General features: G+C 52.2%; 1 protein-coding gene across 1 annotated transcript in view; it reads right to left on the bottom strand.

Annotated features, from left to right (window-relative positions):
- Positions 1-22,194, bottom strand: part of B3GNTL1 (UDP-GlcNAc:betaGal beta-1,3-N-acetylglucosaminyltransferase like 1) — a 93,913-nt gene that overhangs the window by 9,972 nt on the left and 61,747 nt on the right. The window contains exons 7-10 of the mRNA XM_049635395.1: positions 11,713-11,808; positions 5,373-5,497; positions 194-329; positions 37-105 (exon numbers count right to left, since the gene is read on the bottom strand). Coding sequence (XP_049491352.1) covers positions 37-105; positions 194-329; positions 5,373-5,497; positions 11,713-11,808 — 426 coding nt within the window. The remainder of the gene's footprint in view (positions 1-36; positions 106-193; positions 330-5,372; positions 5,498-11,712; positions 11,809-22,194) is intronic.

Below are 22,194 nucleotides of genomic sequence, written 5' to 3'. Positions count from 1 at the left end.
AGGCCCTCCTTGGAGGGGCTCCTGGGCCCCACGCACCTGAGAGTCTTCGTGGCAATAGAAGCCTTTCCTGATCTTGTTCTCGTCCACGTCACAGAAAGCAACCACCTGGGGGTGCAGGACACCAGCCTCAGGGACGGGGAGGGTGGGAGGCATGGGGCAGAGGGGGAGGACGGGGAGGGGGACGGGGACCCACCTTGCGCCGCATCCCGGCTGTCAGGCTGCGATAGAGCCGGCGGCCTTGCCTGCCCGCGTTCCAGATGGTGAAGGTGGCCCAGTGTGGCAGCGCCCGCTCTTCCAGAAAGCGCACGCGATGGGTCCAGATGGTGGTCCTGTGGGGGCACGGGGGGAGGGGGGGTGAACGACGTGGGCGGGGCCCCCAGCTGTCCCCAGACCTTCCTCCCTACCCGGCATTGGCTGAAGGAATGAAGGGTGAACGAGGGCCACGCTGCCTCACCCACCCTCACACCCAGTGGTGCATGCCTTTCTCAGGGCCGTGTCCTCACGGACCCAAGGGACACCAGGCACAGACCCTGGGGAGCCTGAGGGGACGTAGCCACCCCAATGTCAGGTGAGCTCAGGCAAGCACAAGAGCCTGGGCATGTCCCAAGAGCCGCCTGGAGGTGAAGGTTTCCTGCGGGAGCTTCCCGCCTGGTCCACGTGGGGACCCCTCCATAGGCGCCTTGCTACAAGCAGACTGGAGGCCCAGCCACTACGGGGGTGGGGGGCTGGCACACTCAGCTGTTTCCTGTTTAATGTGGTCACACGTGAAAAGGGCCTAAATCACAGGCGTGAAAGCATCGCTAAGAATTTGGAGGGCAGGGGCACCTGGGTGGCTCAGCTGGTTCAATGTCCGGCTCTAGATTGCAGCTCAGGTCGTGATCCCAGGGTCATGAGATTGAGCCCCACGTTGGGCTCTGTGCTGACAGCTTGGAGCCTGCTTGGGATTCATTCTCTCTCACTCTCTCTGCCCCTTCCCCGACTTGCTCTCTAATAAATAAACTTATTATCGCCATGCCCCAGCGTGTTTGTGGACGTTTGAAGACGTGCCCCAGCCCTGACCCAGGAGCTCAGGGATGAGGCAGCGCAAGGGGCCATGCAGAGGAGCCACCCGCACCTCCAGTCTGCTCAGGTGTCCGGGGCCCTGAGATGCCGGCACGTGATGATACAATTTAGAAACTGTCACAAACACACATGCCTTATGGAAAACAGGACAGTTCCCGCAGCAGCATGGCCAGCAACCCGCAGACCAGAACGTGCCCACGCGCTACGGCCTTCCTGTCCCTGGGCGGCTGCTGGGTCAGAGAGGCCATAGGAGAAGGTGGTGCTCACACGGGAAGGGCAGCGGGCAGCACGTGCGGTCAGGGAGCCATTGCATGTGGTCCAAGTGGAAAGACGCGGGGAAGGCGTAACCGCCGCGCACCCACCGTGCTGGCCTTGGCCGCGGGGCTGGGAAGGTGGCCGCGGGAAATAGGGTGAAAATTGCCCAATGAGGTAACCGCTGGCCATCCCCAGTTTAAAATACAAGGACAACCCGGGAGAGCTCTCACAGGGGGGCCTCTCGGCAGAGTCTGAGGAAATTCAACTCCCGACAAGCCCGAGGGTGTAATTAAAGCTCATTACTCTGAGGTTTTGCCACTCACAGCTCAAAGCATTTAATCCAACACAGAAACTAACATGAGATCACTTCTTTTGTGTTGTGGGTGGCAAAGCCTCACGCTGCAAAAAAGAGAGAAACCTCTCAACATAAAAGACAGTGATCCCATGCAAACAAGATGAGGGCGTGTGGGGACAAAGCCCAGTGGCCGGCAGCTGGTCCTTCCTGGACACGCGGGCTCCTGCCACACTGTGGGCCACCACTGAGTCCTACAGAGAGATCCCTTTCCACTGTCTTCTGAGAATCTAAGGTGAGGACACATGGATGGGAACATTCACGATGATGACAGAGGAGAGCCCCGACGTCCCACCCCTGATGGCACATGGAGAAGGTCCCACCCCTGATGGCCGTGGGGGGGGGGGGTTCCCAATGTCCCAGCCCTGATGGCATGTGGTGGAGTCCCACCCCTGATGGCATGTGTGGGGGGGTTCCCAATGTCCCAGCTCTGATGGCATGTTGGGGGGGGGGTTCCCAATGTCCCACCCCTGACAGCACGTTGGGGGGGGTTCCCAATGCCCCAGCCCTGGGGGGGGGGGGGGGGGGGGGGTTCCCAATGTCCCCTATGTCATGGATCTAATTTCTATCTAGTTCTAATTACTGTCACCAAACGCTGGATCCAGTCCCACGTGCACATGCCAGCGGCAATTCCCCCCCACTGTGGAGTAGTTGTGATGTCGAACAGCATGCTTTCTGCCTGGTGGGAGTGCTTCCAGGAAGCACCATCCCACAAAAGCATCTTTTGTGTCTGGCCTCTTTAGTGACCATATTGCTTTGACATTAACCCCGGTCCCTGTGTCTATCAGTGGTTATCTGTTCAATTATTGATGGCCATTTGGGTTGTTCCCAGTTCTTGGCTATATCAGCAGCGATATGTTGAACGATGCTTTCACGTCTCTTGCCTAAACACCCACACGTGGACTGCTGGGGCACCGGGGATATTAATTAATTTAAAGAATGCCAGGTTTCCAGAGAGGATGTACTTTTACACTCCTGAGAGCAGAGTATGACAGTTCTGGTAGAGCCACACTCTTTCACCCGTTAGAATTGGCAGACGTTACCTTTAGCCCTTCTGTTGGAGGTGTAGAGGGTTTACATTATTTATGTATTACACGGTATTGTTTTGTGAAATGTTGTGTTTGTTGAAGTATTCTGCCTTTCTTCGTGGGTGCTCGGGGTCCTGTACGCGCCTCCCATTTGGTCCCTTCAGATACATGGATTGTGAACGTCTCCTCTCAGAATGCAGTCTGCCACTCAACCTCCGAACGGTGTCTCTTGATGAGCAAAGGTTTTTAATTTTTATCAAGTCCACTTTATGAAGTTTTAAATGGTGAATGCTTCTCACATCCTCACTGAGAAGTTTTTGTCTGCCCTGAAGTTGTGAAGACGTCCCCTAGTGTTTGCTCCAGATGCTTTCTACTTTAGCTGTTTCTGTATTTTTATCTAAGATCCACCTGGAATTAGTTTTTCTGTATGGTTTGTGATTTTCTTTCTTTTTTTTTCTCATGTGAGTATCTAGTTCCACTTGTTGAAAATACTTTCCTTTTCCACTGAATGCCTTTGGAGACTTTGTTGAAAATCAATCTGTGATACAATTTTGAGTGTATTTCTGGATTGTTTCCCTGGTCTCTCTCAATGCTGTTGCTGTTTCCTGACCGCCGTGTAAGACTTCAGAGTAAGTCTTGAAATCTAGCGCGGGGAGTCCTCAAATTTTGCTCTTTTTAAGGCTGTTTTGGCCATTCTGGGTCCTTCAATTTTCCACAAGGATTTCAGAACCAAGATATCAATTTCCACAAAGAAGCCAGCAGGCTCCTGTCCTGGGACTGCGAGTTTGGGAAGAATGAGCACCAACGTTACTGAGTCTTCAGACCACGAAGGTGGCGCCCCTGCGTCCGCCCTACAGGGTTTCCTGGATTTCCTGCAGCACTTTGCAGACATACACACACCTTGTGAAATTTACCCACAAGCATTTTATGTTTGGTGCCACCACACAGATGCCTTAACTGTGTTTTCAATCGTTCATGGCAAATGCGTGGATTGTGTGCCCCGGCTGAATTCTATAAATTGTGACCATTTTAGTTTCATCAAGTTAAATTTTTTTCTAATTTCCTGTGTGATTTTTTTTCCCCTTGGTTGCCTAATTTCCAAGTATTTTGGACTTTTAGGATGTGTTAATGATTTCTAATTTAATTCTATGTGGTTATAAAACATACCTTGTATGACTGCAATCATTTGAAATTGATTCAGAGTTGTTTTCTGGTCCAAAGTATTGTCCATCTTGCATCTTAAAGGGACAACGTCTTCTGTGGTCGAGTGTATGTCCCGAGTCAGGTCACGGTTACCAGTGTGACTCCGGTACCCTGGCAGACTTCCCTGTTTCTCTCGGTTACTGGAACGTGGCACAAAACCTCCAACTGTAGCTGCGGACTGTTTCTGTTGGGGTTTTTCACGTGGAGACTGTGATTAGACACACAGACATCTGGTGCTTTGTCCTGTGACATGACCTCTTCCCCTTGGGTGTAAATCACACTGGCACAGAGTCAGCTTCATGACAATAAACCGAAAACAATGATGCCCCACCAAAGCTATTATATAAAAATTCAGATTTAACAGAGGACAACCAAAATTGAGCTCTTCTGCTGAAAGCCGGAAAACGGAAGTCTCAACATGCAACAATACGCCTGACCTCCCGAGTCAACATGGATACTGCAACCTGGGCCCCACACGTGACCGTCACACAGACTGGCACCACGCCCCCCGTGTAGGTGGATGGCAGCCCTCCCCAGACGAGGCTGCTCAGCTGAGAAGCTGCAGCCTTCTCACACCCTGCAGGGAAGCACAGTGAACCCTGCTTCCAAGACAGGAACGCGCCCCGGGGTCAAGCTCTTCGCATTCAGAGGGCCCAGTTCCCCCAACCCTGTTCCCAAAAGTGAGCAGTGTCACAACCGTGAGGCACCAAGGGGACACACACTTGTAATTGTGAGAAACGTGCCCACGCACGCACAGTTCAAACCGAAGAAACAGGAAGACGCCCCTTCCCTCGCTTCGCCTTCCTCCATGTTCCACCCCTCCTGCCCGGGCAGGACACGCCCGAGGACACGCCGGCCACTGGGGACATGGGGCCGAGCAGATGCCATCACAGCAGCCCCCTCGGTGGGGGCAGAGAGGGCCTGATGAGCCCACCTGTAGCCAAGTTAGACGGGCACCGGGCTCACTGGGAGGCTGCCATCAGCTCACGGCAATTGAGACCAACACTTCAACGGGACACGTACGCAAGATTCTACCTCACTGTGAAAAAGGGGACAGACGTGGCCATCCTGGGGAAACCGCAACCACAGACCCTGGGACGGCTTTCCCCCATGAAGGCCACAGACTCTGTGTACCCACACTGGCCATGCTCACCTGGGGTAGAGACCCACACCAGGTGACCTGTGTCTACCCCACTGATCCTGGCTTAGACTTTGGCCATCCCTGCACCCTCCACCCTGGTCCCCGGCCTCTCCCCCGACCCCAGCCCTTCACGCTTGACCCTGGCCCCTCACCCTCAACCCCAGACCCTGACCCCCCACGCTCGACCCTGGCCCCTGGTCCTTCATGCTCAACCCTGGACCTCGACCTGGACCCTAACCCCTCACCTTTGACCCTGGACCTCAGCCCCTCATGCTCAACCCTGGCCCCTCGCGGCCCCCAGACCAGGTCTGGAACCCTGGGACGTACATACTCGAGGACAGAGTGTGTGGCCGCGTTGGGGTGGTAGCGGTAGAGGAGGAGGCTCTGGTCCACACGGATGACCCCGCCGCCCTTTCTGAGGTGGCTGTAGAAGAACAACAGGTCCTCCGGCTCACCCTGCGGGGGAAACAGAAGCATCGACGTTGCTGGTGTCTCGCTCACCGCAGAAGACACACCTGTGCCAGAGGCTTCCGTGTGAGCGCTAGTTCAGGTGACTGGAGGTGGGGAGTAACGCCCAGCCTCATCTGCAAGGCTCCAGTGTCACTGGCGTGCCCAGCACTCGAGTGTGGGGACGTCATCTCAGGATGAGGACGTGATGGCCAGGAAGAGCTAGGGTCACAGGGGTGGACGAAAGGCCCCAGAGTCACCCTCGCTTATGCTCCCCCCCCCCCACCCCCCACAAACGGGGTCTCTGTGCTGCACGGACCTGAGAGCTCTCCTGTCTTGAGAGAACTCAGCCTCCCACCATCCCCCAGCAGGTCGGGCTGGCCGAGCTCAGCACTGAGCACCGAAGCTGGAAGCCAGACACTGGCTCAGCCCCCTTTTCATTCCCTAAACTCTAGAGTGACAGCGGGCGGAGAGGTCTGGGTCCTGCCTACCCTCCTGGCTGTAAGCAGTGCGTCACTGAAGGTGCGCCCCGGGGCCTGGTCTCTGACTGTACAGGTCTACAGCCTGAACCCCAGGCTGGCTCACAAGCCCAAGGCAGCGCGGGCGCCACAGCCAAGCCCGCGACTTGACTGCGGCCTCTCCAGGGCCTCCTGGCCGCTGCCCAGTTTGCCTCTCTCCCCAAGAGGAAGGTCGCACGACTGCCCTCGGGGGCATGGAATCCCGAGGGAGACCCCATCTCCCACCGCTCCACGCGGCAAGCATGTCCCCAGACTGGCTCTTCGCCAGGTCTCGTCAGCGTTGGTGACACCCAGTACGCCTGGCTCCCCAGGAGCACTGCTGCTTCCGGCTCTGGGCCGGACGCTTCTGGGAAGGGCTGAGCCCCACCAGGAAGCGCTGCGCTGGGCGCAACTCCCGGCTCGGCTCTCGGTTCCCAGGCTCTTTCCAGGCTGCGTCACCGCTACCAACTCAGCCTCTGTACAGTTTTCGGCCACAGGAGTCTGAGCTCCTGGTGAGCAGGTGCCCAGGAGGGTGGACAGTGGCTCAGACTCTCTGCCTTGTGGGGAGCAGTGGTGCTCCAGGGCCACATCCAAGTAAATTCTCACGACTTTCCTTCTGGCCAGAAAGAAGGAAACCCTGAAGGTGAGTTCTTCCAGATCCCAAGAAGAAAGCCCACCTTTTCCTTCCTGTTCCTAAACCTGTAAAGTGCATGGTTACAGTTTGCTCTATAAAGGTTTGGAAAGACAGGAAATTAGAAAAAGGGACCTACGTGAATCACCTGTGACTCTGTCACCACAAAGCTGCTCTGAGCTTCCGTGTGTGGCCCACGTGTTTATTCTCCTGCGGACACACTTTCAGCAGAGCTGCAAAGAGTTTTGAAGCTTGGTTTTTACCTTAATGTTTTATTATAAATCTTTTCACGTCACCGTGGTCTTTGTAAAAACTAGTCCTTCAAGTCACGTGTGCTGACGCACTTGTCCACTCCAACGTTGGAAACGAGGGTGTTCACAGCTTTTCCCCACTGTTAGACTGCTGTGGATCGCCACAGGCTCTGTGCCCAAGTCACCCTGCCGTGAGCACGTGGCACCTTTCGACCGGCTCGGGGTCCGCCCATAATACAAGGAAGTGTGCACCAGACTCCTTGGCTAGGACTCCCGGGCCTGTCTGGCCTTACAGAGTCACCCAGGTGGACAGACACTCTGGAGCCGACCTTGGGAACCAAGGACTGTGCCAGGTCCTGCACGTGGGGGCGTGGCAGGCGGGGCGGGCACACTGAGGGTCCCGGAGGTGGGGGTGTGGCGGGCAGGGCAGCACACCCTGGTGATGGGGTGAGAGGGGATTGGGGTCCTGGGGCAGACGGGAGCACAGAGCAGGCGCCAGTCCCCGATACGCTCTGGAAGCTGCGTGTGACAGTGGCAGGAGAGCGGGTCGAGTGGATCCCTGAGAACAGGGCCACGCAAAGTCATCTACGCGGAGCCAGTGGGAGAGAGTGCAGAAAGTCAGACACTTCCCCAGATGAATAAAATTCAACCTGCTGATGTAACCACAACAAAGACGACCCCGAACCAGGAGTCAGATCAGCACCGAACCGTCCCTGCACCTGAGAAGGCAAGGGGGACCCGGGCAGCGGTGTGGGGGGGGGGGGTCGGGGGGGGGGGGGGGGGGGGGGAAGGGTGTGCCTCCCAAGCCTGGCCGCTCCTGGCAGCAGACTGGTGATGCTGTGTGCCTGAGGATTTGCTAGAAAACGTCCAACTGCACATTTAAACAGATGAATTGTATGGTACGTGAATTATTCCTCAATAAACCTCTAAAATAAGAGGGGATTGATTGAACTCAAAATAGAAATAGGAGGAAAAGATAAAATCATATGAGAAATGAAGCCTAGAAACGTAGGAGTGGGAGAGAAAGTTCCTGAGAGTAAAGCCAGGGACCATTCCACTGATGTGAAACCAGAGTCTGCAAAACAGAGGAAGAAAACGACAGAGCAGAGGGCACACTGAAAAGTACGTGCCAAGGAAACTCTGGGAAACACAGCAGACCTGTACCCACCTACCGGAAAGGCGCAGCAGTTAAGTCCCCATGAAGCTATTAGTTTTTGACAAGGAAATAACCCTCAGAGCCTCCAGGCAGGATCACGCGCTCACCAGGTAGAGAGACTTCGGTGAGCGTCAGACTCTGGAAAGCAACAAACCAAGGCAAGAGCAGAACAGAATTTTCACTCTCAAGGAAAGGAAATGAGCCAAGGGTGTTCTGTACGGCCATGTCCCTCAAGTAGCAGGACCAAGGACCACGTTCTGAGCGGGACGTGTATGGCTGTGGACCCAGGGTCGGGTGGGCGACGTATCCACGTGTGTATGTCTTCCAACATTACTGGAAATCACACAACAAAACGGGAGAAGGGAAGAGAGGGTCTCACTGCAGGTTGTACAGGAAGCAGATGAGCGTCAGAATACCTTTCGAAAATGGAAAATACCAGACCAGAGAAGGTTTAAGAAGCATACACAGGACTAAGGGCATCTGAAAAGAGAGAAATACAGAAATAACCACTAGAACAAAATGCAAGCCTTCAACACCAGAGAAATTTAAACAGCCCAGAGTGGGTGATGGCCGCTGGCTCCGGATGGCTGAGTAGCCGCCCTCCTGCAGCAATGACGCGGTGCAGGCCGTGTGTGCAGTGTGCAGGCCGTGGTTGGGGCGGTGGGGGGGGGGCGACGCAGACCCCCCAGGGATGGGAGCCACAGCCTTATGGCCCCGATGTCCTCAGGCTGTGGAAGTGAGGAAATCCCATAATGCAGAAGTCAAATAGAAGAAAACATCCACAAGCAAATACCCGGTAAAGAATGCCAACAATGTGGGCGCCTGGGGGGCTCATTAGGTCGAATGCGCAACTCTAGGTTTCCGCTGGGGTCCGATCTCATGAGTCATGAGCTGGAACCCCACATCAGGCTCTGCTCTGACAGTGTGGGGCATGCTTGGGATTCTCTCCACCCCCTTCTCTGCCCCTCCCCTGCTCACCCTCATGTGTTCTCTCTCAAAATAAATAAACATTAAAAAAAAAAAAAAAAAGAATGCCACCAGTTTGACAACCACAAAACAACCCACTTGAAAGTGGGCAAAAGATTTGGACATTTCATAAAATAACAAACGGCCAATGAACACATAAAAATTGTTTAACATCCTTAGTGGTCTCAGAAACGCAAATAAAAATGAAAAGCCGCCAAGACCAACCAGAATGGCTGACACTGAGAGCTCTGAGCTGCTGGCCGGGCGTTGGCGGGGGGGGGGGGGGGGGGGGCGGGGGAGGGGGAGGACGGGGGGGGGCTGCACACGGTGGGGGGGGGGTAGGGCATGGGGGGGTGCTGCACGCGGTGGGGGGAGGGCAGGGTGGCCTCCCCCCTCACAAGCCAACTCCAGCCGGCTCTTTCCACCAGACAAAATGCACATCGGGAAAGTGCTGGCGGCCAGCCTTTCTGGGCAGCCAGTTCTCCCCGGGCAGTGACGGGCCTTCTCCCGACCTTCCCACCCAGGCCAGCCTGCCCTCAGAAGGCATGTTCAGAACCAACAAAGGCCTTTTTGTTACTTTCCTTTTTGTGTAAGGGCCTGAACTGGTTGCCTCCTGGGGGCATTCAGATTCCCTAGCTTGGTAACAGAGGCTGCTTACCACGGCTGGATGCCACCCTGTGCCAGCACGGTACCTACCTCCAAATCTCCCCTCCCCCTCCCAGCCTGCCTCTGCAAGTGCATTTCCCAGTTAAAACCTGTCCACCTTGTAGGTCCAGCTCACAACCACTATTTCCATCCCCCTGGAGCCCCGGCTTATTTGCTGACCCTTGGGCCACCCCAGTCCACACCTCTGGTCACCTGCTACATCATTTAGCACCTGGACCGTTTTCTGCTGCTTTGGCCACTTGCCCCTCTCTCCACAGAGTAGGAGCCACAGGCTCTTGGCCCTGGGTAGACTGTGGCTCTTCACTAAGGCCCATGGAAAATTACCTGAGGGCCAGTCCCCAAACCTGATTTCTGGTCCCTGATCCCTGGTGCCTGGCCTGTGATCTCTAATTTCTGATCCGTGGTCTCTGGGCTCTGATCTCCGGTACCTAAACTCCGGTCCCTGATCCCTGATCGCTGGTGCCTGGTCTGTGATCTCTAATTTCTGGTCTGTGGTCTCTGGGCCCCGATCTCTGGTCCCTAAACTCTGGTCCCTGATCCCTGATCTGTGATCTCTAATTTCTGGTCCGTGGTCTCTGGCCCCTGATCTCTGGTGCCTGATCCCTGGTGCCTGGCCTGTGATCTCTAATTTCTGGTCCGTGGTCTCTGATCTCTGGTACCTGGTCTGCGATCTCTAATTTCTGGTCTATGGTCTCTGATCCCTGATTTGTAGTTTTTGGCCCCTGATCTGGTCCCTAAACTCTGGTCCCTGATCCCTGTTCTCTGATTTCTAGTCTCTAGTCCCCAATCTCAGGTGCCTCATCTCTGATCCTTGGTCCCTGAACTTTGATCAATGTTCCTGATCTCTGGTCCCCAGTCCTTCAACTCGGATCCCTGATCTCTGATCCCTGGTCTCTGGTCCATAGTCTCTGATCCCTGGTGCTTGAAATCTGACTTCTGGTCCCTGAAATAAATCTGGTCTCTGGTCTCTGCTCCCTGATATCTGATTCTTGGTCCCTGATCCCTGATTGCTGTCCCTAATATCTGATCCCTGGTCTTTGATATCTGGTGCCTGATCTCTGGTCCCTGATATGTGATCCTTGATCCCTTGTCTCTGGCCTCTGGTCCCTCAGCCCTGGTACAAAGGGACTGATGGCCTTTCTTTGCCCCCAGGTACTTCTACTCCAGGAAGAATTGCCTTGAGCTAAAAGGCTTGATGTACTTTGAATCCTGAGACTACTCATGGCTGTGAATTAGGGATTTGTCAGATCTTTCAGTCAGTGTTCCTCAGGGATCACCTCCCGATGACCATTTCTGGGCCATTTTCTGCAGAAGAATATGAAAGCGGGTGCTTGGATTCAGGTCCAAAGAGAACAGGGGCCTTTTGTAGCACCTGCTTAGGTGGGGAGATTTGCTGGAGTTTCCCTTTACCCACCCTGTTGTCTCACAGTCAGGGAGAACTTGTTGGCTGAGAGCCACCCCCCCCCCCAAAAAAAAAAAAAAGCTCTGCCTGCCTTGGCCCCTGCTGCCGCTGGTGAAGTTGAGACTGGGGCCCCTGGGCAGGGTGGTATCACACGTACATAGTTCTATCTGTATGAATTTGCGGGGAGAAACAAGAACACAGGGATGATACCAAATGCCCTAAAATCATGAATTAGCACACCTCCATGACAAAGTGACCTGGTCTCCCATCCCAGCAAGGTGGAGAGACGGGAAGGTCAGACAGTGCACGGCAGAGTAATTCACATGTCCACTAGCTGTGGCCCAGTCCATGGAGTGAACAGGAGGGTGACTCCATGGCCTGTGCTTTCCTACGAACAGCTGTTAAGCCAGGATGAGGTAGCCTGGGCCTGCACACAGAAAATCCCAGGTGGTACCAGGGCCTCAGATACTCTCTGGAACACTCAGCCGAGCTGGCAGGAGAAGTGCTGGGAAGGCCTTCATGGAAGGCATTTTCCTAATCCCTGGATCCCCAGAGAGGGCACAGCACCCTTGAAGTAGGTAGGGCTGGGATTCAGGGAATTCGCACCCCAGAGTGTTACCCCAGAGGAGGGGGCCCACAAGGGGCCCACACTTACCTGCCCGCCTTCGTCAAATGGGCCCACGTGGGAGAACCATGCTCGAGAGCAGAACCAGGTGGGCATGATCACAGTTGGGCCATTGGAGGTAAAGACCTAGAAGCAACAACACTGACATAATTATTGGAGAACACCTTATCACAAACAACTTACAACTTCTCTTCCACAAAGTGTAAGTCAGAAAGTGACAAATGAATTTGCCTTTCTTTGAGGTACAGCAGTTCAAGGGACTTTACAGCCACATCAACAGTATCTGGTGCCCAAGGCTAACAGATGGGGGAAGAGGGGCCCACAGAATGAGTGGCCCCACTGGGGTCCTGTTCCCAGGTTAACGCTCACTGATTGTGTTCAATAAGGAGGTCCCCCTGCTTTTGACTGGTGGTGAAGCTTCATGTGAAAACAAAACATAAATATGTTGCTTTTAATTAGGACAAGAAAAACTGAAACAGGATAAAAAGATAGTGTACATGAGACAGATAGACTCCTAGAAAGACATGAATCATCGAAATTGACTGAAAAAGAAATAGAAACTGTGAATAGATCTATGACAGGTAAGAGACTGAAAAAGTAGTTTTAAAAAAAACCCCAACCACAACTTCCCACAAAGAAAAGCCCAGGTCCAGAGGGCTTCACCAGTAATTCTATCAAATATTTAACAAATTGATATCAATGCTTCACAAAGTCTTCCAAACAACAGAAAAGTGTGGGAGACACTTCCTGAGTCATTCTGGAAGAGACCAGCATTATCCTGACACCAAAGCCAGTCAAAAATATCACAAAACTACACACCAAGATCCCTTATGAATACAGTTGCAAAAATGTTCAACAAAACACTAGTGAATGGAGTCCCAACGTCATAGAAAAAGGACCCTACACCATGACCAAGTGGACTTTATCCCAGGATTGCAAGGTTGGTTCAATATATGTAGCCACGCTGAAGAAAAAGTCTCCAGATGCTGAGACTGGGCGGACGTGCAGGGCTGCCTCTGCAGCGAAAACAGCGGCAGGAGCAAACTGCACATGGTCTTTATTTCACGTTCGCCAGGTAGAAACATCGAAGAATGTTAGAGCATGGGAGAAAAACACAAGGAGCCTCCAGACGTAGAGTAAACTGGTGTTTACAGAAAAGCAAGCAAGGCAGGGGCAGGTGTGCGGTTTCAAGGACTGTTAGGCAGGGACGGCGGGTCGGTCTCCTAACTGGCTCCTGGGGCCCTGTTCTCATAGCGCCGTCACGTCCCACAGCCTTGAGCCCAGAGCATCGCTGACATTTCAGCAATTACCCCATTCGCTTTCCCAGGACTTACAAAACGCTCTCTAGAAATAACTCTCTTGAAATAACCTAGGACAGGAAGACCTCACCAGAATTACACAGAAGTCTGGAGAGTAAGGCGGGGAGGCTTTTATAGAGGAGGCGGGAGGTTGGGCGGGGCTGTTGTGAACAGAATGTCCATTGGACTATACTGGGAGCTGGAAGTATGGTGGCTTCTCATTGGCTGGGCTGTTGCCGGAGCAGCAGGAAACCTTCCTGTTGCTGAGTAAGTAGTGTCCACCTGCAAGGTGCCTCTCCTCCTGTTGGGTCTGCGATTGCTAACTAGTGCTGGGCCCACAGCCCGCCTCCCCTGCCCGCCTCTATCCCACCCTAAATGAGGTTTCCTTGATTCAGTTTCACACTTAAAAGCACAATACAATAAAGAACATTTGGAATGAGTCCATAAAATATATAAATGTATGGAAGGGAATGTACCTAAATAATAACAGCAGTTGCCAATGACTGCTGAGGTTACATAGGATTTGCTTTATTCTTTTCTGTATTTCCTGAATTTCTTTTTTTATATTTATTTACTTTGAGAGAGAGAGAGAGAGAGAGAGAGAGAGCGCGCGCGCACGTGAGCAGGGGAGAGGGGCAGAGGGAGAGAGAGAATCCCAAGCAGGCTCCACACTCAGTGCAGAGCCCAACTTGGGGGTGATCTCAAGACTGTGAGATCATGACCTGAGCCGAAATCGAGTTGGTCACTTAACTGAACCACCCAGGTGTCCCTATATTTTTCTGGAAAAAAAAAAAAAAAAAAAAAAAAAAAAAAAAATTTAGAGTTTATTTTTATTTATTTTGTGAGAGAGAGCAAGAGTGGGATAAGGATAGAAAGAGAGGAGACAGAGAATCCCAAGCAGACTCAACATTGTCAGCACAGAGCCTGAAGCAGGGCTCAAACTCACGAGCTGTAAGATCATGACCTGAACAAAAGGCAGACACTTAACTGACTGAGCCACCCAGGCACCCTTGAATTTCTTAAACATCAACAAAAAAGCAAGATTACAGTCAGAGAAAAAGCTGGCTCCACCTTGAAAAAACATTTCCAGGAAAACATTTTTGAGAAAAAAGATACACATAACTATATAATTATACTTTTATATTGAATGCAATTTCTTTCATTTATAAAGAAAACACTCAAAAATTTTCTGAGTGGAATCATTAATTTTCTGTTCTGAAAATGCTTTCTGTGTACAAGATTAATACATGTTCATTGACACAAAATATAGAACATCATGCAGAAAAACTAAAACCATCCCTAATTGTACCACTCAGAGAAATAAAGTATTAAATTTACAGTGTGTTCCCTTCCAGACCTTTTACCTTAGGAGAAAAATTGCAAAATGCGTACCAAGTGTGTGCACACAAACCCTAACCCTATCACCTGCTGTCCTCATAGTTCTGTCTTAGGTTTTCTTCTGGAACACCATCTCTGTGCCGGGAAGTCACAGCTGCAGAACGTTGTCCCCGGATCTCTCCTGCCATCATCTTTCCTGACCTCCAGTTGCTCCTTCTTCAAGGACTTCTTTTACTTTGAGAGTCTGGAATTCTAACTTTCTAGAATGTTCCTGCCTCCTGCTTCCTGAGGTCCACCTGTTCCCACAGGACTCAGAAGGTCCTTTGTATGCAGTGATGGCACCCATAGCTTTTTGTCCCCACCAAACAGGGTCACTGCACCTGAGACACCCCGGCTGGTGGGAGCCCGGGGTCTGTCTGAGCAGCAGTGGCCCAGAGGGTGGAGAAGGAGCCCTGTTTCCCTAGTGAAAACAACCAGTGGTGACAAAAAGGTGTTACGTGTCAACGAGTCCCGCTGGTGGAGAGCTGGGCCCCGGGGCTCCACACCTGGGCATTTCTTTTCTGAGGTAATTCCTATTAACCCATAAAATCTGAACTCATGCCAGTGACAGGTCATGGGCAGGGCATGAGCATGTGACTTCTGTGAGAACATGCCAGACACTCGGTTCCAACTGGGACCAGAATCTCAGTTTCTCCCGCACTGGAAGCTCTGAGCACATCACAGAACCCTGAAAGCTGACTGATTAAATGCTGCAGCTCAGAGCAAAGGCAACGAGCCTCTCAGCCCTCTGGGCCTGGGAAGCACTTCTTCTGAGTTCTGAGAGCACAACTCACCCTTGAACAACACAGGAGTGAACGGTGTGGGTCCACTTACAACATGGATTTTTTTTTTTTATAAATACAGCGCAGCGCCATTATTGAGTTTCCCTAGTGGTCTTCTTAGTAATGTTTTCTCTTCTCTGGCTTACTTTATTGTAGGAATACGGTATAAAATACATGTGTTAATTGACTGTTCACGTCACTGGTGAGGCTTCTGGTCCTGTAGGCTATTAGCAGTTGTTTTTTGGGGTCAAAAGTCATACATGGATTTTGGCCTGTGCGGAGCTTCGGCACCCTGAAACCCCACTCTGTCCAAGTGTCAACTGTATTTCTATGCGTCAACTGTCCAGCGGCACCCTGCCCCTCAGGACAGGCCCGCCTCCTCACACACGGCTGCAGAGCAAAGTCCCTCTCTCCCTTGGCTGTCTGAGCTGGCTTACATGATGGTCAGTGAGGACGGCGTCACCCGTGTTTGCTGGGGGCCCCCACAGTTCTGGAACCCTCCACCATGTTTGCTGTGGGTCCCCACAGTTCCGGAGCCCTCCACTCAGCCCAACACTCGTCCACTCCACACCGGGGGCTGTTTGCAATTCTCAGAAGCTACCATCAGGTAGGTTGCTGGGCTTCCTGTGAGTGGCAACGTTAGTGGTGCCACTTTGCAGAGTGCTGGCCCAGTGAAGCACATCAAGATACTTATCAGCATTTTACACAAACGAGCCGGTTGGGGTGGTTACACACATACGCATGTGTGGTAAGACTCAGAACTGTATGCCAGAAAGGGAAAAACCAGTCCATTGTATGGTGTGTTAGTCTTTGGACAAGTAAATGTTTTCAACTTTAAATGGTTTTTCCAGGCTTCGTGGAGTCTAGGAGAGGGTGTCTGTTTACAAAACAAAACCAGAGGCACACATATTCCTACAAAGATACACATAGATGTGCTCCCACAGGCCGCCGCCAGCTTCACTGCCCAATGTGAGGACTGAACAGGGGAGACAGGCCAACTGGCAGAGACTGGCTACATGGTTTTCTGTCCTGTCCCCGAGATGCCAGCTCCCAGCTGACGTGTCTCCTGCTCCCTTGGGAGCCTCATGTCTCTCCGTGGAAACGATGCTGGCCGCAGGTGACGGGAGAAACCTGCTGATGGAATTTTCTTCTTGGCAACTTGGGGAAGGAACAAGGCCAGAGCAGGGATGAGGACAGAAGCCGGGCACTGTTCCTGGTGTTGCTGACACTTCTGTGACCAGCGGGAGATCAGAGGTCCAGAAGGGGGCAGGCTGGCAGGACAGAGCCTCGGGGTTTGATGGCCTTTTGGAAATTTGCCAGTCTTCAGTTCTAGACACGCTTCAGGCTGTGAACGAATTCCGTGTTTGAATTTGATGCTGTGTGGAGTGTGTCCAGAAGGGCTCCCAGAGGGCAGTGAGCTGGGACTGTGGGGGCCGAGGAAGGCCAGTGACTACCCCTCAACACAGGGAGGAGGCGTCCTATGCTTTGTGAGCGTACCCTGCCTCTGAAGTTCCCCGAGACTCTTCATAGGAAGAAATGGTCTTGGAAGAAAAACAGCCTTTCCTTGAAGGATGGCTGGTCTGGGCCGCTCCCAGCACCACATCATGTGCCTGAGTGGCCAGGGCAGACCTCCCAGCCCTGACCCCTGATTCAGCCAGGCCAGGCTGTCAGCACATCAGGGGCTGGGTCCCGGGCTCAGTTGCTATTCTGGCAGCCCAATGAAGGGCAGAAGGGCCTCCAGGCTTCTCTGGGAGCCATGCCGCCAGTGGCCCCGACGCCTGGTCTGGGCCAAAGAGGCTCTCGCTGCTGCCCAGCCACGGGTGGACACCAGGAAGCAGAATTCTTTGCGTTGATGTTCTAGGGGTGGGAGGGCCTGGGGAGAAGACATGTGGAGCCAGGACCCCTCACCTCAGCCACCAGGACTCCGGCCACCAGGACGCGCACAACAGAAGGGCCTCCCAGCTGACAAGGGCACTGGTCCCAGCCTCACGCTCAGGATCTCCTCTAACCCAATCACCTCCCAAAGGCCCCCCAACTCTGTCATGTTAGAGGCCAGGGTTTCGACACAGGAATCTGTGTGTAAGGTTCTCGAGTTCGGTTTTGTTGTGCGTGGATGTGCGGACGTCCCAATGACATCTTTTGCACCAGGCCATGCAGCCCTTCTATCTGATCAGGGATCTGTGGGTCCCTCCTTGTGCTGGCACCACACAGCCTTGGAGTCAGGTAGCGCTAGCCGACAACTCTGCTCTTGTCCACATATATTTTGACTATTCTAAATCTTTGCGTTTCCAACAAATTTTGGAACGAGCTGGCCAATTTCTTCTACAAAAACTGCTGTGGTGGTGACTCTGTTGTGTGAGTGTCCAGGTCAGTCGGGGGAGGACTGACCTCCTCACAACAGCCGCATGCCCCTTGGACCTCCGCTCTGGCCTGCCCCCTCTTCCTGGCACGGCCTGGTGACTCCCCTGCTTCCCTCTTATATGGACACTCGTGGTGCACTTAGGGCCCACTTGCACCATCCAAGATGGTCTCCCATCTCAAAATCCTTAGTCACGTCTACAAAGACCCCCTTGCCATGTAAGGTAACACTTTCAGGGGGACATTTGGAAATGTTTGGAGGCGTTCTTAGTGGTCATACCTGGGGTGGGAGCTCCTGGCGTCTAGGTAACTGGATGCCAGGGGCAGGGAGATTTAACTGTAATGAAACACAATACAGCCTTGCGAATGCCAGAATTAAAGACTGACAATACCGAGTGAGATGTTACACTCCGAGGAGAGGACAGTGAACATAACCCGCCTTGCAAGCGGCCGAGCAGGTACTCAGACTTTCCACACAACCAGCCACTCCACTCCTGGGGGTCCCAGAAAAATAAAAACATATGTCCACACAAAACCTGTCCATTGAGTTCGTGGGTTCGAGCCCCACATGGGACTCCACTGACAGTGCAGCGCCTACTTGGGATTCTCTCTGTCTCTGTCTCTCTCTCTCTCTCTCTCACTTTCTCTCTCCCCCTCCCCCAGTCAGGCTTTGTCTCTCTCAAAAATAAATAACTAAAAAAAGAAAAAAAAAAAAACCAAACAAAAAAACCTGTCCGTGAATGTTCAAAGCAGCTTTACACACAACAGAAAAAACAGGAAGCAACCTAAACGCTCTGCAATGAGTGATAGGACACCGTGGAACAGCCACACAAAGGGACCGTCCATGGCAGCTGGAGAACAGGCTGCAGGCACAGCAGCAACGTGGACAGACACCAACAGCTTTTGCCGAGCAAAGGCAGGCAGCCTCTAGAGGGCAAGTCTCCACGTCCACAAAATCCTAAGACAGCCGTTCTAACCTCCGGTGACAGAGATCGGATCAGTGGGGCCTGCAGCCGGCTAAGGAGCTGGGCCTGTGGCTGAGGCACAAACCTGAACCACCAAGGTATCTGCTGAGACCAAGGAAGCTGCACCCGAGGCAGCTTATGCGGCCTTTGGGACCCTGTGCCCTGCTTTCTGCACATCAGGCTTTTGGTGCTTTTGGAGGGGCTTCGAGGGTCCTGGAATCCAGGGGCTCCCCATTGCCAGACATCACCGAAGGGCTCCTGAATGCCAGCATTTTCTACCAGTCCCAACAAATGTGTCCCATAACTTCCTTGACTGTCAAAAAAACCGGTTTCATACTGCTAGTTGTGAACTTTGACAAAACAAAACCCCAGCTTCCTGTGTTCAGCTCCTACTTGCCACAAATCCAGAGGCATTTTCTGGCAGGTTGGCTGCAGCTGAAGGGATGTTTCAACTTGGTAGTGGGGCTGAGCTGAGACAAGCAGCCTGGTCCCCAAGCACACGGGTTACGGGTGCGTGAATGAAGCTGGGCCTAGCGGATGTGCCGTGAGAGTAAAATACACTTAGTATGAAGAGTGTAAAGTATCTCATTGATATTTTTCTATCGATCACACATTGAAATGATAGTATTTTGCATACATTAAATAAAATATATTACAATTAAATCCATCTACTTCTTTATACCTTCTTAATATGACGACTAAAAAATTTCAAACTCTATTTTGGCTTGCATTTATGGCTCACGTTATGTTTCTATCGGCTAGAACTTAGTATCTGTCTGCAAAGCTATCCAGTGCATTCTTTAGTGACGCAGGCCTGTGAAATAAGGAGAAAGAAACGCATGCCAAAGACTGAGTGGGGATGGTGGTCACTCTGAAGGGAGAGATGGGGCCCTCAGCAGAATGGGCTGAGCATCAGGCCAGGGACAGGTGTGCCTGCTGTTCATGGGCTCCCAGGGTCAGGGAGGGGCACTGAGGTGCACCAGCAGGGACGGTGGTGGGGCGGGTGCCAAGGCAGGGGGCAGGAAGGGGCCTGCAGGCAGTTCTGGAAGCCCGGCCGGCGTGGCAGGCCTCCCCTGAAGGGGTGCAAGGGTCGTGCGCAAGGGGCCCACGGTGGGCGGCTGCCCAGAGGCTCTGACGCCCTCGAGGTGCTGTTGCAAAAGGCAGCCAGCCTGGCGGGCCCACAGGCAGGACTCCAGCTGTTTGGAAATTAAAACAACATACTTCTAAACTTCCCAGGGGTCCAAGAGAAGATATCACAATAAAATTAGAAAATATTTTGAACCAAATGAAAATGAAAAAGCAACACATCAAAACTGTGGGGTGTGGCCAGAACAGAGAAAATTTTGTAGTGTGAAATGCTTATACAAGAAAAAAGGTCTCAGATTGACGATTGAAGCTCCCACCTCAAGAAGACAGAAAAAGAGCAAAGTGAACTCAAACTAAATACAAGAAAGGACGTAACAGACATAAGGGCAGAGATCAATGAAATAGAAAAGGGGCCATCAAGAACATCAACAGAAACATGGGGCGTCTGGGTGGCTCAGTCGGTTGGGCATCCGACTTTGGCTCAGGTCATGATCTCACAGTCCATGAGTTCGAGCCCTGCGTCGGGCTCTGTGCTGACAGCTCAGAGCCTGGAGCCTGTTTTGAATTCTGTCTCTTTCTCTCTCTGACCCTCCCCCGTTCATGTTCTGTCTCTGTCTCAAAAATAAACAAACATTAAAAAAACAAATTAAAGAACATCAACAGAAACAAAGCTTATACTTGAAGAAAGTCAACAAGAGCGACACATCTCTAACTTCCATAACAAAAACAAAAGACAAAGGACACAAATCAATAGGAAGAAAAGAAAGCAAATCACATGGCCTGCAGGCATTAATAAAGGAGTAAGGGAATTATTAACACATTTATGCCAATAAATTAAATGACTTAGATAAAATGAGCAAATCCCGCAGAAGATGATTAAGAAGAAACAGAAATCTACACAGCCCTGTATCTATTAAAAACTGGAATTCATAATTCAAAACTATTGGTACCTTCCACCAAACAGTAAAGAAGGAAGAGTATCAATCTCACAAAACCGCCTTCATAAAACAAAGGACGGGAACATATTTCAACCCATCTTAAAAGGTCAGCATTAACTTGATACACCGACACCAAAACCAGACAAATATACCACAAACCACAGAGCAAAGTCCCTTATGGACAGAGATGCACAAACCCTTCACAGATTATTACCAACCAGATACACACACATACACACCACATGTCTTGAGCAAGCGGTATTTATCCTACATGTTTAAGTTTGGTTTAATATTTGAAAATCAGTGCAATTTACCCCATCATCACCAAAAAGGAAAAAAAATCATACAATCGTTTCAATAGATACTAAAAAAGTATTTGACAGAATTCAACACCCAGTCAAGGTACTGCTCAGAGTACTCATCCTGATCATGGCCAACATCTCACCTGTGGGTGGAATCCTGAGGGCTTGTCTCTGGGTCGGGATTATGGCCAGAAAGCCCGTTCCCATCGCGACTCAGCACTGTACCAGTTCTACCCAGGAAAACAGAAACACAGAGAAAAGAGTATCCACAAAGGCTGGGACACAACACAAGAAGTTTAGCAAAAGGTCCCAGGATCTAAGACCAACAGACCAACCCTTATCTCACACCACACACAAAATCTACCTCAAAGTATATGACAGACCTAACTAAACACAGGTGCTAGAATCCTAAACCTAATCCTAAACGAGAACACACTTGTGGCCGGAGGATAGTCAAGTTTTATAAAATAGGGCACAATTTTGCAAAATAGAAAGGAGATATTAACAGACCGGATTTCATCAAAACTGAAAACGTCACCTCCTTGAAAGATGTGATACGAAAACGAAGGGGCCACCAGGGACCAAGAGGAAACGCTCGTACGTGTCCATCAGGCACACAGATCCCATGAGGGACGTGTTTCCAGGGTCCGAAAGAAATCTCACAACTCCGTGAGACGGCAGAACCAGAGTGAGAAAGAGGCTTGCTCAGCTGCTTCAAGGAGGTGCGAGGGTAGCGGCTGAGACTGCCGCTGAAGAGGAACCCCAGGACATGGGCGCTGGTGCGGACACAGTGGGCTCGCCATCGCCCAGGGGCGGGGCCGCTGGGGCACAGTGGTCCTTTCTGAGGGAACCTTCTGGAGTGTGCTAAGACATCCGCAGCCTGCACCGAGGGTGCCTATGTGTGGACCACGTGATGGATCTACTGAAAAACGACACCTTGGACTCACGGCTCCTCGTGGGTCCCCTGGGCCACTGTCCCCTGGATGACCATGTCGGCCCCAGGCACCACAGCAGCTTCTCCCTCCTACCCCGTCCCTCCACCCACATGGCCATGGCCTTCCTGCCTGCACCCACCAGGCAGCCTCGAGTGCCCCTGGAGCCGTGCTCTCACACCGGACGTCCTCTACCTATCCACGTGACCCCCACCAGCCCTGTGAGCTGTCATGAGCACCGGAATTCTGGCCCCTGTGCCGGCTAGGTCCTGGCCTGCACACACGCCCTTCCCTCAGGATGCTTCCAGAACCCACTTCCCAAGCACAGCCCGGGTCTGAGACACTTACCACCAGCCACTGACAAAAACACTCCCACTTGGGTGTGTGATCTGCCTGCCAGCTTCTGGGCTCAGGCTGGGAGGACAGACCTGTCTCTACACCAGGAGGGCTCAGAGGCTGTCCCTGTGCTGTGTG

The sequence above is a fragment of the Panthera uncia genome, chromosome E1, assembly GCF_023721935.1.
Source record: "Panthera uncia isolate 11264 chromosome E1, Puncia_PCG_1.0, whole genome shotgun sequence".
Classification (NCBI taxonomy): Eukaryota; Metazoa; Chordata; class Mammalia; order Carnivora; family Felidae; genus Panthera; species Panthera uncia.
This window is presented reverse-complemented; position numbering and strand designations above follow the sequence as displayed.